This window comes from Gadus macrocephalus, chromosome 9, assembly GCF_031168955.1.
Source record: "Gadus macrocephalus chromosome 9, ASM3116895v1".
NCBI lineage: Eukaryota > Metazoa > Chordata > Actinopteri > Gadiformes > Gadidae > Gadus > Gadus macrocephalus.
Window position 1 is genome coordinate 6690108 of NC_082390.1, and position 15836 is coordinate 6705943.

The window sequence follows — 15836 nt, forward strand, 5'->3', positions numbered from 1 at the left end:
ATCTGAAGAATTTGCTGGGGTGTATGGATGGAGGAATACAAGATGCAAAAAAGTGTAAAAACAAATAAGACAAAAATTAGGATATAAAAACGGACAAAATACTATAAAATAAAAATCTATTGGAATAATATAAAAAATACACATTACAGTAGAGATATGTATGTATCAGTGTAATCTGTGTCATTCTGCCTTCTGAGTCAAGTCGAACAATCCATTGATACTTCTGCATGTAGGACGGTCTGCGAATGCTGGTGTCCCGGGACCTGGACTGTACCAGCACTCTCTACATCCAGTTCTCCTTTAAATTCATCACCAAAGGTACATCTTAAAAACGATTCTATTATATATTGAGGACCTTTTACTGAAGTAGTTTTCAGTAAAAACGAAAAACTTGGAGCCACGGACTGAATATTTTAGCAGTGGTATCAGATTTATAATATCCTGTCAAGCTTTTAGATTAAGAGCATTCATCACAAAGAATCCTATTTTATCATATTTTATATTAGTCGACATGAATCCTATCCAGCAATATACTACACCAGGTGTGTGCTTGCCTATCGTTAACCTGTGTGTGTATGTGTGCGTGTGTGTGCTTGCGCGTGTGCCTGCATGTGTCTGTGTGTGTGCCTGAGTGCTTGCGTGTGTGTGTTGCCTGCGTGTGTGCGTGTGCCTACGTGCTTGTGTGTGTGTGTGTGTGTGTGCGTGCGCGTGTTACCATGTGCTCCCCAGGGGTCCCGGAGCGTTCCCACTCGGTCCTCCTGCAGTACTCTGTGAACGGGGGCATCAGCTGGCTACTGCTGGACGAGTTCTACTTCCCCACCTCCACCGACACCCTGTTCCTCCACCTGCCACTGCCGGCCAGCGCCCAGAGCAACGCCACACGCTACCGCCTCTGGCAGCCCTACAACAGTGGTGAGTCCCCCAATGGGAAGCCTGGGAGACCGAAGTGCAAGAGAGATCTTCTAACCAAGCTAATCCAGAGGAACAACTGAGACCCCAAATACAAGACTACTCCTAGGGCCCTCTGGGGTCGGATCTCACACTCTCTGTAGACCCTCCAAACCACCTCAGTCTCACTCTCTGAGTCCCCTCTCTTTATCTGTGCCAGCAACACACAAACACAGAAATGACCCAGGAACCTCCCAACGTGTGTGTGTGTGTGACGTGTATTTGTCTGCTCTCCGCCCCCCCAGGCAAGAAGGAAGAGGTGTGGGTGATCGATGACCTCATCATCGACGGCAGCGCCATCCACAACCCCCCGGTGGTGGCGGACAGCTTCGAGGACGGCCCCACCGACTCCAACTGGCTGTTCTACCCCGGGGGCAACACGGGCCTCTACTGCCCCTACCGGAAGAGTGGCCTGTGAGTGAAAGACGCGTGACTATGATCGGATTTCATTGTGATGAGGAAGCTGAAATATGGGGCTATACCATGGTTAGACCCCTGACAATCTGTGTGTGTGTGTGTGTGTGTGTGTGTGTGTGTGTGTGTGTGTGTGTGTGTGTGTGTGTGTGTGTGTGTGTGTGTGTGTGTGTGTGTGTGTGTGTGTGTGTGTGTGTGTGTGTGTGTGTGTGTGTGTGTGTGTGTGTGTGTGTGTGTGTGTGTGTGCGTGGTCCAGGGAGGAGGATGAGTCGGCCATGGTGTTTGTCTCCAGCGAGCTGGGAGAACACTCTATCACCACCAGGGACATCGACGTCAACGAGAACACCATTATTCAGTTTGAGGTACGCCCCCCCCCCCCCCCCCCCCACACACACACACACACACATGGCCCCGCTGTCCTGTGGTTAAGGTGACACCAGGGCCACCGGTGGCCAAAGCACGCGGCCACACCAGCCCTCCATCATGAGTGACACCCGTCATGTGATCACCTGACCTCGTGTGTTCCTCTCAGATTAACGTGGGCTGCACGGCCGACAGCTCCTCCAACAGCCCCGTGCGTCTGGAGTTCTCCCGGGACTTCGGGGCCACGTGGCACCTCCTGGTGCCGCTGTGTGCAGGCGGGCCCCAGCCCTCGTCCCTGTGCTCCACGGAGCTCCACCCGGCCAGCATCTACTACCCGGGCACCACCCAGGGCTGGAGGAGGGAGCTCGTCCACTTCGGCAAGCTGCGCCTCTGCGGGTGAGGGCGGCACAACGACGCCTGCGTCTGACTCTCTGTCCGACTCTCTGTCTGGCTGGCTGTCTGGCTGGCTGTCTGGCTGGCTGTCTAGCTGGCTTACTGTCTCTCTGTTTGTCTGTCTGTCGGTCTGTATGTCTGGCTGACTAGCTGTCTGTCGGTTTGCCAGTCTGTCTCTTTCTGGCTGACTGTCTGAATGTCTATCTGTCTGTGTGTCTATCTGACTGTCTGCCGGTCTACCGCTCCGTCAGTCTGTGTGTCTGTCCGTCTGTCTGTCTGTCTGTCTGTCTGTCTGTCTGTCTGTCTGTCTGTCTGTCTGTCTGTCTGTCTGTCTGTCTATTTATCTGTCTGGCTGACTGAAGTCTGGCTGACTGTCTGTCTGTCTTTCTGTCTGTCTGGCTGGCTGGCTGGCTGGCTGACTGAAGTCTTGCTGACTGACTGATTGCTCCTCCCTCTCTCTGCAGGTCCGTGAGGTTCCGCTGGTACCAGGGCTTCTACTCCCCCGGCTCGGCCCCGCCCACCTGGGCCCTGGACAACGTCTACATCGGCCCCCAGTGCCAGGACATGTGTAACGGCCACGGGGGCTGCGTCGGGGGGACCCACTGCCTCTGTGACCCCGGCTACTCCGGGGCAGACTGCTCCGTGCCGGACACCCCCAACCCCGACTTCCTGAAGGAGGACTTTGAAGGTACGGCGAGGACAACACACAAACATACACTCATACGCATGCACACACACACACACACACAAGCACACACACGCACACACATGCACAAGCAAGTGCAAACCCTGTACACGCGCATGCACACACACATGCACACCACACACGTACGCACATGCACAAGCACGTGCACACCACACACAAAATACAGACCCACACGCTGTCCTGATGTAAAGGTGACACCTAGAATAGTTGAATTTGGTCAATTTGACTCCAATAACTACTAACTACTAACTATTGGCAAACCCACATGCAGTGTGCAGTGAGACTGACTTGAGATTGACGGGGCTTGTGTGTGTGTTTGCGTGCTCCAGCAGGTATGGTGGCTACTGAGCGCTTCCGACAGCTGAGCGGGGGTAAACCCTCCAGGAAGTGTGGCATCATGTCCAGCGGGAACCACCTGTTCTTCAGCGAGGACGGCCTGCGCATGCTGGTCACCAACGACATGGACCTGTCCAACGCCAGGTAAACACACACACACTCATGCACACTCTCACACACACACACACACACACACACAAAGTCACACACCAGCCCCCATACACACACTCAAACACAAAATTGCACACACACACACACACACACGCACACACACAGAATCACACAGAATCACACCGATACACACACACACACAAAATCCAATACAAACACACAAAGTGTCCTCACAGTCTGTGGTCCTGATAAACCAACCCAAGTGTCCTCACAGTCTGTGGTCCTGATACTCTAACCCAAGTGTCCTCACAGTCTGTGGTCCTGATAAACCAACCAAAGTGTCCTCACAGTCTGTGGTCCTGATAAACCAACCCAAGTGTCCTCACAGTCTGTGGTCCTGATAAACCAACCCAAGTGTCCTCACAGTCTGTGGTCCTGATACTCTAACCCAAGTGTCCTCACAGTCTGTGGTCCTGATAAACCAACCAAAGTGTCCTCACAGTCTGTGGTCCTGATAAACCAGCCCAGTGTGCGTTCTGCCCCCCAGATTCGTGCAGTTCTTCCTGCGTCTGGGCTGTGGCAAGGCTTCCCCGGACCCCCGCTCCCAGCCCGTGCTCCTGCAGTACTCGGTGGACGGGGGGCTGACCTGGGGCCTCCTCCAGGACTTCCTGTTCAGCAACAGCAGCAACCAGGCCCGTCTGGTGGCTCTGGAGATCCCGCTGCGCGCACGCACCGCCACCACGCGCTTCCGCTGGTGGCAGCCCTCTGAGAACGGACACTTCTACAGCCCCTGGGTCATCGACCAGGTACCAGGGCAGGATCCCCTGACGGGCAGAGCTACCGGTCACAGCCTGGTCTAGTCTAGAAAGCGACGGCCGGTTGTAGAGCCGTATTGTAGCTTGACTAAATTGATAACAGATGTATCATCCGCTGGTTGATTGGATTGCCGTGGTTACAGCTAAGGCCCGTTTTGTAAATTGACTGCGTGTAAAATGAAAACGACATTGAAATATTCATTACTTTTGAAACGCTGGTTGAATTCTTTGGTTGATTGGATGAAATGTTGCAAAGTGGTGCTTATCATCATGGAAGGCAAGTAACTTTGGCAAGTGACGTTCCCTGTCTGGCAGTAATTGTGTTTGGCACAGCATATTATTTGTAACATTTTGAGAAGTGATCATAGTTTGAATTTCTTCTCTTTGCCTCTCTCTCTCACTCTCTCCCTCTCTCTCTCTCTCTCTCTCTCTCTCACTCTCTCTCCCTTTCCCTCTCTCTCTCTCTCTCTCTCTCTCTCTACCTCTGCGTCTCTCTCTCTCTCTCTCTCTCTCTCTCTCTCTCTCTCTCTCTCTCTCTCTCTCTCCCTCTCTCTCTCTCTCTCTCTCTCTCTCTCTCTCTCTCTCTCTCTCTCTCTCTCTCTCTCACTCTCTCTCCCTTTCCCTCTCTCTCTCTCTCTCTCACTCTCTCTCCCTTTCCCTCTCTCTCTCTCTCTACCTCTGCATCTCTCTCACTCTCTCTCTCTCTCTCTCTCTCTCTCTCTCTCCCTCTCTCCCTCCTAGGTGGTAGTGGGTGGCAGTGCCAGTGGGTGGGGTCCGCTGGAGGATGACTTCTCCTCCATCGACGGGCGCTCCTGGCTCCTGCACCCCGGGGGAACCCGCATGCCCGTGTGCGGCTCCGACGGGCCAGCCTTCGCCTTCATCGAGAAGTCCAACACGCGCTACGCCGTCACCACCGACATCAGCCTGGGCCAGGACGCCTTCATCCAGTTTGACTTCTCCGCCTCCTGCTCCGTCACCAACTCCTGCTACTGTGAGAGACCCGTGAAGATGCATGGGAGAGATTTACAATAACTAGAGTTGAATAGTTTACATATTCCGATTTTTCAATGCTTATATGTGGAGATGTAGACTTGTGCGACTGCAACTGTGAACCAGAGCTAGATTAATAACCCTGACTAGTTTTCAATGAATGATACAATTGAAGCACACTGTGCACAACAATCCTCTTACTGTAACTGTCGAAAAAGCATTTATGGTCCAGGGTGTATAGTCTGGTGGCATCTAGAGGGACGGACTCGAGCAGAAAGGGAATATTTGATTGTATATGAATGATGAATGAATGATGTTTTTTATTTCCGTGTCATGTACATGTCATTTAAGAGTTGTTTTAATCGCTATTTAACTTGCAAGCTTTGACCTAACGTTTTACACTACCAGTAAATAACTAAATACAATGTCTTTATTATTCCGTTGTTATTCCTTTGTCTCTCACCCCGCCCCAGTCATAGAGCTGGAGTTCTCCCTGGACCTGGGCCTGACCTGGAAGCCTCTGGTGAGAGACTGCCTGCCCACCAGCCCTGACTGCTCCTCCTACACCCTGCAGAGGCTGCTGGTGGCCGACACCTACAACAAGTGGGGGCGTCTCACCATGCCCATCCCCTCCTACGCCAGGTCAGTGTTTGCAGCAAAGCGCACGCTACACGCCCGCTAAGGGGGCTGCCACACGCCGCCTAGGGGGCTTTTCTGGGCTCGTCCAAACACAAGTACTGCCGGAAATCTGTCTGAACGGGAGGGGGGCCAGACGCATCTGCAAGGGAAAATAAAACATGAGCTCACAGATTTGGTTGGTGTCACACTGTGGAACACTTTGCATAATCTGCTAGCCGATGTAATCTGCTGCATATCCTGTAAATGACATAAATCTGGTACATTTACAAAGGTTAAGGAAATAAGAATGGGGGCTGACACACTATAAAAGGACATTGGTTTATAGTTTCCACAACAACATGCAGTTCTCATAGCCAATCGAACGGCTGCGTTGGGATTTCAGATACGCTGACTAATCTACAACCCAGTATGTCCCACCTCCCGGCATTCCTGGTGTGAATCCTCCAGGGTGTTATGCTGAAGAAGGGCTCTATCTGTGATCGTACCGCAGGTCTCCGGCCACGCGGTTCCGCTGGTTCCAGCAGGCTCCGTTCGACAAGCAGCAGACCTGGGCCCTGGACAACCTCTACATCGGAGACGGCTGCCCGGACATGTGCTCCGGACACGGCCGCTGCCAGCAGAGCGCCTGCGTGTGAGTCTGGAGGGAATGTCAGGACATGTCTTTTTCCTGATCCCTCACTGTGTAATGGTTCTTGTTTTACACACTTTACTGTTCTTTTACAGTTTCTAGTTGCTGTCGTGTTGTTTCCATCATCTTGTCTGCTCAAATGTATCGCTGTGTTTGTGTTTCATTTTCACTTGTTAGGAACTTTGTATTGCTGTTATGCATAAAAAGTGCTCCTTTAACATACTATGGTTTGATTTAACGCACCTCCAAACTAATACCTGACATGTCGAGGATAACAAGTTGACAATGTTATACTGCGGCTGTACGGTAGTGTCTGTGACTGAAGTAGTATTCTAAGGCACCAGAGGGGAGACCTATTGCCACTTAAATAAAGGTTGCAAGGGAAACGTAAGCCTGGAAATTACGATCAAGGAAACGGCATTGGGTAATAAACACCACAAAAAATGTATCATGGGACATAAAATTCAGGATCCACTCACACCCTCCAAACCCGACATACGAAGCTGTGCACCATGGGTGACCTTTTCTGCTGCTGCCCCTAGACTATGGAACGCCCTCCCTGACCACCTGAGGGCTCCACAGATTACAGCTCTTTTTAAACGGAACCTCAAAACCCATCTCTTTAAAAGAGCATTTAGCTAAACTTTCTTTGAGGTTCCCCTTTTAATAGTTTTTTTTGTTATTATTTTTTTTTTTTCTCTGAAGCACTTTGAGATTCTTGAATATAAAGTGCATTATAAATAAAATTTATTATTATTATTATTATTATAAAATGTAACCTGAAACAGAAGCCAAACACATCAATGCAACACAAAATCCCCTTCATATGTGACCCTAAATCTGTGTGTAGTATGTACTAACAAACAGGCCTCCTCCTCCTCCATGTCCCCCCCCACCAGGTGTGACCCTGAGTGGGGCGGGGAGTACTGTGACGAGCCTCTGGCCCCGCTGCCCACCCAGCTGAAGGACAGCTTCAGCAAGGCCCCCTCCCTCAGCCACTGGACCCTGGTGACCGGGGGCAAGCTGAGCAGCGTGTGTGGGGCCGTGGCCTCCGGCGCAGCCCTGCACTTCAGCGGGGTACGTACGTTGGCTGGGAGAGCTCTGGGTCTCAGGGTCTCTCCCCCTCCATGTATTTGGACGGCTGTGTAATGAGATACAGGGGGATTGAACTTTGTTGATCCCATACTGGGAGTTTTAGTGTAGAACATTTTAGAAAAAACTAAAATTAAATAAATCATTATTATTATTTTTTTAATATATGAAGAAAGAAAATATTTAATAGTATTAAAATTGATAAGAAAATACAGAAAATGCCAGTTTATACACAATATGAGTGATAGCGATGTTACATGGTACATGTATTTACGCCGGCCCCATCGCCACTCACCCCGTGCAGAGCTGCAGCCGTCAGCTGGTGACGGTGGACCTGAACCTGACCAACGCAGAGTTCATCCAGTTCAACTTCATGTACGGCTGCATGATCCCACCTAGCAACCGTAACCAGGGCGTGCTCCTGGAGTACAGCATGAACGGGGGCATCAACTGGCACCTTCTGACGGAGATCTTCTACGACCTGTACACCAAGCCAGGGTATGGAACGGTTGGGTTTCCATACTGATCAGGACGTGTAGCCAAAGCACGCTGTTATCTGTAAAGATGGAGGTCATCCCCCACACTCTCTTTGTTAGTTTTTCAAAATCTAGACTTATTTTGAACTGTTTGGATTGTAGACATACTTTTTTGTTTTAATGCTTACTTCTGCATGTTCTCACTTATCATAATTCTTTCCAAAATGTAAAATGAAATAGACGTGTATAGACTTATTTGTACAGTTTGGACTGTAAGTGCGAAGCTGTTGAAGTGATCATCACTACGAAGTAGTGCCTGAACTAAAACGGTGTCTCTTCGGTCCTCGTTCCAGGTTTGTCAACGTTCTGCTGCCCCCTGCTGCCCACCAAGATGGGGTGCGGGTGCGCTGGTGGCAGCCCCAGCACGAGGGCGCGGACCACAGCGACTGGGCGCTGGACAACGTGCTGATCGCCGGCTCGGACACGCGGGCCCAGATCTCCGACACGTTCGGAGGGGTGGCCCTGCCCAACCACGAGAGGGCCGCCGCCGACGCCACGGCCTCCGGGAAGCCGGCCCCGCCCAGCGAGCCCGAGGAGACCCCCATAGGTACCAGACTGCGTGTGTGTGTGTGTGTGTGTGTGTGTGTGTGTGTGTGTGTGTGTGTGTGTGTGTGTGTGTGTGTGTGTGCGTGTGCGTGTGTGTGTGTGTGTGCGTGCGTGTGTTTTCCATTTCACCTGATTTATTTATTACAAGGACATCTTATTTTTACTGATTGATGATGTTGTTGTAATGAAGTCATTCAATTATGTTTAACCTAATATTTGAAATGGTCGAATATGAATTATGGATGAAGTAACATTCTTCCTAGTCCTACACTTGAACATTATCTACCATTTATACCTGACTTTTTCCTTTCTCTCCTTTTTTCTTTCTCTTTCTTTCTCTTTCTGTTACTCTCCTTCTTTCTCTCCTCTCTCTCTCTCTCTCTCTCTCTCTCTCTCTCCCTCCCTCCCTCCCTCCCTCCCTCCCTCCCTCCCTCCCTCCCTCCCTCCCTCCCTCCCTCCCTCTCTCCACCAGTGAGCGACCACTGGCTGTTCTCTGACGAGTGCTCGGTGAAGCGTTTCTGCAGCTCTCCCGACGGCGTGATGGTGTGCGGCAGCGAGGACGGCCGCGAGGTCTACGCCGTCACACACGACATCGTCCCCGGCAAGGGCTGGGTCATGCAGTTCAAGGTGAAGGACCACCCTGATACCTGGTTACCGTAACGACGTCCCCATACCCCTACTGGGGCCGCCACCCAAACTAGACTGGCTGTACAATTATGGATTGATACAACTCAAAAAAGCGTAAAAGTCCATAGAATTTATAGACCAGTTCACTGCATGAGAAAGTAAAGGTTAAGTGAGGGTGGAGGGGGCAAGGCGTTTTCATTAAGATGAGATTGTACTTTATTCATCCCAGACGGGGCCTATGTCTGTCACAGAAGAAAGCACAGGACTGTCCTGTGCTTTCTTCTTCACAAAGTACAAGTAACCTAGCAAGTGCTTGGCCCTTGATTCTATGAACGTCCTTACTGTACAGACAGCGAAATATTGTTTCTCTTTCTTCTGACAAATGTACTTATTTTAAGCCGCCTAGGATAAAAGCTTCTGCTAAATGCCCTGAGTGTAAATGTAAAAGTACAAAATAGGTATTTTTTATACATTGTAGCAGAATATCGTCGTAAGTCGTAAATGGGAAAGCTGAATTGTGCTGCTTTCACCCGCCTGACCGCCCCGTCCCCCTGTCCCTCTGCCCTCCGTTCCCCCTGGCCTCCTGTCCCTCTATCCTCCTGTCCTGTGCTCCTGTCCTGTCCTCCCGTCCCTCTGTCCTCCTGTCCTGTCCTCCTGTCCCCCCACAGATAGCGATGGGCTGTGTGGAGCCCGAGCGTCCCGCCGACCGCCAGGTCCACATCCAGTACTCGGTGGACTTCGGGGTGACCTGGAGGTACCTGGTCCCCCAGTGCCTGCCCGCAGACCCCCGCTGCGGGGGCCAGGTGTCCCAGCCCTCCGTCTTCTTCCCCGCCGAGGGCTGGAAGAGGGCCGTCTACTCGCTGCCCGACAGCCTGGCCGACACGTACGCTGCCCCACCTCGGTCCTCATATGGGGTTTCATGTGTAGCTTGCATGCTAGAGCGTACAGACATGTTTTGGTTTTTCAATAGGTGTTTGATGGTACTTTAAGTGAACTGATACAATGACTGGTTGTTAGGCTTTCTGTAATCTCATAAATCTGACCTCTAATATTAAGTCTGAAGGTAGAAAAGCTAAAATTTGGGGTGATTCACTTTATTTTGCTTCGTAGAGTTTCAACCAGTCGTGTTCCTTGAGGCAGAGATCATTAAGTGAGAAATTGGCAAACCCAAACCCGTTCAGCTGTACTAAACGGTGAAAAAGTGTCTGGAAAGGATTTAAATCAACGCTGTATAGACTAACCAATTCAAAAGTACTCTTATTAAACTCCCCTTCTGAAGGCTTGATCCGCTTTTATTCGTTTCCTATATCTCCTTAACGAAAGAGGAAACAAGAGGTAAAGCCGCCCCTTGCATTGTGTGGTGTCCGGCCCAGGCTCTGTGCAATCTCCCCCCAGAACTTCTGCTATCATTTACTCTGACTGCTCGAGTTGACCCAATGGCAGTGTGCAGACCCAACTCACGTCGGGCTTTGAGTCATACTGTGTGTAGGATCTCATCCCGCCTCCCTCCTCCTCTGAGATTCTTCTCCTTCCTCTTCCTCCTCAGGGCGGTGAGGTTCCGCTTCTACCAGCAGCACTCGGACATGCAGTGGGCCGTGGAGAACTTCTACATCGGCCCGGCCTGTGAGGGCCACTGTGGAGGCCACGGGGACTGCCTGGACCAGCGCTGCCTCTGTGACCCGGGGTTCACCGGACCCAACTGCTACGCCAGCTCCGCCCTCAAGGTGAACCACAGCAGCCCCTTAATATATACGGGCCTTCTCCTGAGCCATCAGTTGGCTATATGTTCTTCACATGGCCCGCAACAAAAACATCCATTTTATATTATTAGACGCTTCATAATCGATATAAACGTATTGATTATGAAGTGTATTGCTTTTATCCAAAGCGACTGACAACTAGGCAAGGCGACAGGTCGGGAGCAGTTAGGGTGAGGTGTCTTGCTCAGAGACCTCGAGAGTCCTCCAGCTAGGAGGAGCCGGAATCGAACTTGCAAACCTTCCGGTTACGAGTCAACCCGCTCTAGCTCCTGAGCTAGGCCAACTGATCAGAATCTAGAAGCAACAACCGCTCAACATTACCCCTTGAGGCTGGTAAAACTGGAATAGAATCCAATAGATGCTGCCCCCTTTGGCTCTCCCCTCCAGGCGTCCCTGAAGGAGCGGTTCGACTGGGAGGGCCGCACGGCGGGGCCCCAGTGGCAGGTGCTGGAGGGGGGCCGGCCCTGCACCGACTGCGGGGTGCTGGTGGAGGGAACAGCCCTGTACTTCGGAGGAGCCGAAGCCAGGCAGGCAGTCACCGCTGACCTCGACCTGCGCGGGGCCAAGTCAGTACACTACTCATACGTTAGAGATGACCGTTGTCTAATTCATCGTCTTGCGTGTCGCTGTGAGCGTTGTGTACGTTTGGGCTGGGATTCAAACTTTTTGTGTGGCCTGTGTAGGTTTGTTGAGTACTGGGCCAGGATCGGCAGTGAAGACAACATGACCATGTGTCACCGGCCGACCTGCCGCAGAGAGGGGGTGCTGCTGGACTACTCTACTGACGGAGGTGCAGTAAACAACATATATACCTCCACCTGCTTTATTGATACACAAGTAAAACACACCGTATCGCCAGATCATTTTCTTATTGTCATAGCAGTGTGAAGTTTGTTTGTGTGGGGTTGTGCAGTTTAACTCATAGCATATTTTTGTTTAGTGACCCGTACCAATTGATCCAGTAATACATTGATTCATACCCAATCTGTACCTACCCAAAGAGTGTCCACCACCAATGATAAAATCACGCTATAAGCAGACGATCTTACGCTTGTCCCTTGCCTTCCCTCGAACCCCTTTCACCTGTGTGTGTACCGCAGGGGTGTCCTGGGCCCTTCTGCACGAGATGGACTACCTGAAGTACATATCGGTGAGGAGGGACTACATCGTGCTGCCGCAGGGCTCGCTCACCAACGCCACGCGCCTGCGCTGGTGGCAGCCCTTCACCATCTCCTCCGGCCTGGCCTCGCCCACCCTGGAGAGAGCGCAGTGGGCCATAGACAACATCCTGGTGGGGGGGTCGGACATCAACCCCTCCATGCTGCTGGACACCTTCGATGACGGTAGGGTCTTCTCTATAAGGTGTCAGGTTTTGCGTCGGCTTCTCTTGCTGTGAATACCACTTTGTATTCTGGGGAAAAGTTGGATTGCCTTAAGAGGGGACTGTGTTGCTCTAATTGGAATATACTTATTTTTTGAGTGTTGTTGAATATAAATGAGCAATTTAGTCAATTGCACATGTGACATTTGTAAAAGGATTCTGTTCCTTTTGTTACCATACAGTCGAGGTAAAAATATCAATCGCTTCCTTATCAGAGAGAATCTGGAAACACTTTATCTTGACGCTGTGCCTGGTCGTACCTTGAGTGTTTTGGTGCATCAAAAAAATAAAAAATTCCTTCTTCAGCGGGTAAACAACAAGGGGTGCCTCTCTTTCTGTTTCTTGAGTCTTAGGATGAATCCTTTATGAATGGAAGATGTCATAAGTCAGTGTTGATGCGTGTCTCCTTTTGGTCCACAGAGGGCGTGTCTCACGAGGAGAGCTGGAGCTTCTACCCCAACGCCGTGCGTACCGCCGGCTTCTGTGGGAACCCGTCCTTCCACCTGTACTGGCCCAACAAGAACCAGGACCACACGCACAACATCCTGGCCACGCGGGAGCTCATCGTTCAGCCCGGATACATCCTGCAGTTCAAGGTACGCTCCAGCAGGATCATAGAGACGCATACGCTTTCACTTAAAACTATGTTTTATTTTTTAAGGGGCTACTTTTATATGGGTAGTAAATGCTGCATCAAATATGCTACATAAAACAGAAGCTAAACACATCAATGGCGCACAAAATCCCATTCATATGTGACCCCAAACCCTGCAGATCAGCCTAAATCTATTTAGATATATAAATCTCAAAATGCATATATTTCTTTATATATATTTGTATATATTTATATTATATTTTATTTTTTTTCTATTTCTACATCATGTAGCTGTAAGTTTGTCTTTTCCAGTGTCCAGAAGGAGCCTGTTTAATTTATGAATAACACACTTGGAATTTGACATTGATGCATCGGGGTTCAAAGTTTGGGTAACAAGTCAGAAACATCAGCAAAACGTGTGTGTGTTTGATCTCACAAGCGTTGCTGCGGTTTCTTGACACCGGGGGCTTGTGATTTCAGATCGTGGTGGGCTGTGAGGCGGACACCTGTGAAGACCATCATTCAGTCCTGCTGCAGTACAGTAAGGATGCCAGGTGAGAGGCCAGCACGGCTCCTGGACCAACAGTGATCCACCGCTATCGTACATGTAGAAGTTTGTAACCTCCGTCTCCTCCCACCCCAAGGTCTGACTCGTGGCAGCTGGTGCAGTCCGAGTGCCTGCCCTCCTCGGTCAACAATGTGGGCTGCTCTCCCTTCCAGTTCCACGAGTCCACCATCTACAGCCCCGTCAACAGCTCCACCTGGACCCGGGTCACCGTGCAGCTGCCCGACCACGTCTCCTCTGGGTGAGCTGCAGCGTTGACTACCGCCGGATGAAAGAAACCAGAGAGCCCACACTAGAACAAATGACTTTCTTTAGTACATAAGGCTCCTCAACAATGCAGGGATGTAAGTTAAACGAGTCAAATTTAGAAGTATTAAGTATTATCAAAGTAAGTAACAAGAAGAGTATAAAACAAGCATACATGACACATAGCCACAATCTTGGCTATGTTGACTGCTAGAGCAACTGCTCTGGCTTTTGGTGAACATACATGGCATAAACGACTCACACATGTCTACTGCCATGATCAACTTCCCTGGCTCAATCCAAGTTTGCCTCTCTCTCTCTCTCTCTCTCTCTCTCTCTCTCTCTCTCTCTCTCTCTCTCTCTCTCTCTCTCTCTCTCTCCCCCATGGCTTCGTGCTGTCTCTCGACCTCAGGGCCACCCAGTTCCGCTGGATCCAGAAGGAGGGGCAGGGGGAGCGCCACAGCTGGGGTGTGGACCACGTGTACATCGGGGAGGCCTGCCCCGGCCTCTGCAGCGGCCACGGCTACTGCACCAGCGGGCTGGTCTGCATCTGCGACGAGGGATACCACGGTGGGCTGCCAAACCATAGCTAGGACGTATCACTTGTTTCTCTGTTGAGGCCTTCAGTAGACATGTGACCCAAAGGGTTGACAAGGAGACAGGTGTTATTCATGGAATTAGCTGGGGAACTTTCTAGGCTCTGAATATAATAGAATTCTCTGTCTACAATATGATGTATACATAAATAAATGCTATTAACTAAAATTTGTGGGTCATACACTGCAATATTGGCCTTAAGATAAATTGTTTCATACAGCAACCCATGGTTTAAAAAGCAGTGCATTGCTGTAGTTTTATGTTGTTGCTAAATCATTGATCTAAAAAGGGTCACAATGTAGTTGCAAATGCAAAGACACAGCTGGAAGGAAATTGATTATGGTGAAACACACAATCAAAGAACATCTCCACCTCCTACACCCCCAACATCTCACTCTCGTCCTCCCCTTCTTCTCTTCTCTCATTGGCCCGCTCCCCGCTTCCCCCTCCCACAGGCGACGACTGCTCCCTGTCCGGCCGCGACCTGCCCAGCTCCATCAAGGACAACTTTGAGTCGGGGAGCGTGTCCCCGGAGAGCTGGCAGCTGATCCAGGGCGGCGGCGTGGGCAGCGGCTGCGGCCAGCTGTCCCCGCACGCCCACGGCGACTCGCTCTACTTCAGCGGCTGCAAGATGAGGCAGGCGGTCACCCGGCCACTGGACCTCACGAGAGCCAGGTACAGGTACTGCCAGCCCTCGCGTCCCTGCATTCCGCTAGACGTTGTTGGACCGCTTGAAGGCGCTGTAAGCGATGTTGTCGTTTTCTTTTTGGTCAACTTCCTGTCTTGCAGGAAGTTAGCTAACTTTGTTTGCAGTTAGCGCCCTCCTCCCTCCGACCAGCGTCACAACATGAACACGGGTCTTGCAGGGCTCTCGTTAAATTTCCTTCTGGCCGATTAATTTATTTTTTCTTGTATTTATCTTTTTTTTTTTCACTGCCGTGTTAATCGTGAAAGTGTTCCTTGGAGAGCTGGCATTTTTAGCTTCTTCCTGTTCCGCCAATGTCGGTCAACACTGAAGTCCTGCTGCCTGCCCTTGTATGGCCAGAGAGGACCGCCTCTTTGTGTTGTTCTCTCTCCTGATTGGATTATTTGGAACAAAAAAATATATATTTTTAGTGAAAAGCGGAGTGACCGAAAACTAAATATCAGGCTGAATATAGAGCAATTTAACAAACAATTATCGCTTACAGTGCCTTTAAATGTGATTAATCTCAAAGAAAAATAACATCATCCTAACTTGTGTTACGAAAGCAACCAAACCGTTTCTAACGGACTGTTGTAGGTTCGGTCCATCGTGGGTTTGTGAAACTCTATAACTGAGCTTGGATCCTTGAATCCAAGGAAAATGTTTGTCTTGCCACCAAACTTTGTTTGTCGATGTAAAGGTGCCATGCCATCCTGTCCCAAGTATTGACAAAGACAGTTGCCGTTCATATACCGATTACAGAATTGTCATGGTACTCTTGATGTTTCTACTAATGAACTGATTGCATTCATTGTAACTCATTGTACGTCCAACGCCCACCTCAGCATAGGCCACAGCCTGTA

At 50.3% G+C, this 15836-nt stretch overlaps 1 protein-coding gene across 2 annotated transcripts in view; it reads left to right on the plus strand.

Annotated features, from left to right (window-relative positions):
• reln (reelin) overlaps positions 1 to 15120 on the plus strand; it is a 99807-nt gene extending 84687 nt beyond the window's left edge. Inside the window, exons 37-61 of one of the 2 annotated variants that reach the window (XM_060060486.1) lie at positions 234 to 318; positions 730 to 912; positions 1194 to 1362; positions 1619 to 1724; positions 1895 to 2121; positions 2583 to 2806; positions 3154 to 3304; positions 3819 to 4077; positions 4828 to 5077; positions 5550 to 5718; positions 6206 to 6346; positions 7243 to 7420; positions 7740 to 7933; positions 8265 to 8518; positions 8990 to 9144; positions 9813 to 10027; positions 10691 to 10868; positions 11292 to 11470; positions 11588 to 11694; positions 12005 to 12247; positions 12706 to 12881; positions 13361 to 13434; positions 13525 to 13686; positions 14104 to 14261; positions 14744 to 15120. In XM_060060486.1, coding sequence (XP_059916469.1) covers positions 234 to 318; positions 730 to 912; positions 1194 to 1362; positions 1619 to 1724; positions 1895 to 2121; positions 2583 to 2806; positions 3154 to 3304; positions 3819 to 4077; positions 4828 to 5077; positions 5550 to 5718; positions 6206 to 6346; positions 7243 to 7420; positions 7740 to 7933; positions 8265 to 8518; positions 8990 to 9144; positions 9813 to 10027; positions 10691 to 10868; positions 11292 to 11470; positions 11588 to 11694; positions 12005 to 12247; positions 12706 to 12881; positions 13361 to 13434; positions 13525 to 13686; positions 14104 to 14261; positions 14744 to 15105 — 4599 coding nt within the window. In that variant the 3' untranslated portion in view covers positions 15106 to 15120. The remainder of the gene's footprint in view (positions 1 to 233; positions 319 to 729; positions 913 to 1193; positions 1363 to 1618; positions 1725 to 1894; positions 2122 to 2582; positions 2807 to 3153; positions 3305 to 3818; positions 4078 to 4827; positions 5078 to 5549; positions 5719 to 6205; positions 6347 to 7242; positions 7421 to 7739; positions 7934 to 8264; positions 8519 to 8989; positions 9145 to 9812; positions 10028 to 10690; positions 10869 to 11291; positions 11471 to 11587; positions 11695 to 12004; positions 12248 to 12705; positions 12882 to 13360; positions 13435 to 13524; positions 13687 to 14103; positions 14262 to 14743) is intronic. The other variant, XM_060060487.1, reaches the window with a different exon arrangement.
• The last annotated feature ends 716 nt before the right edge of the window (positions 15121 to 15836 follow it).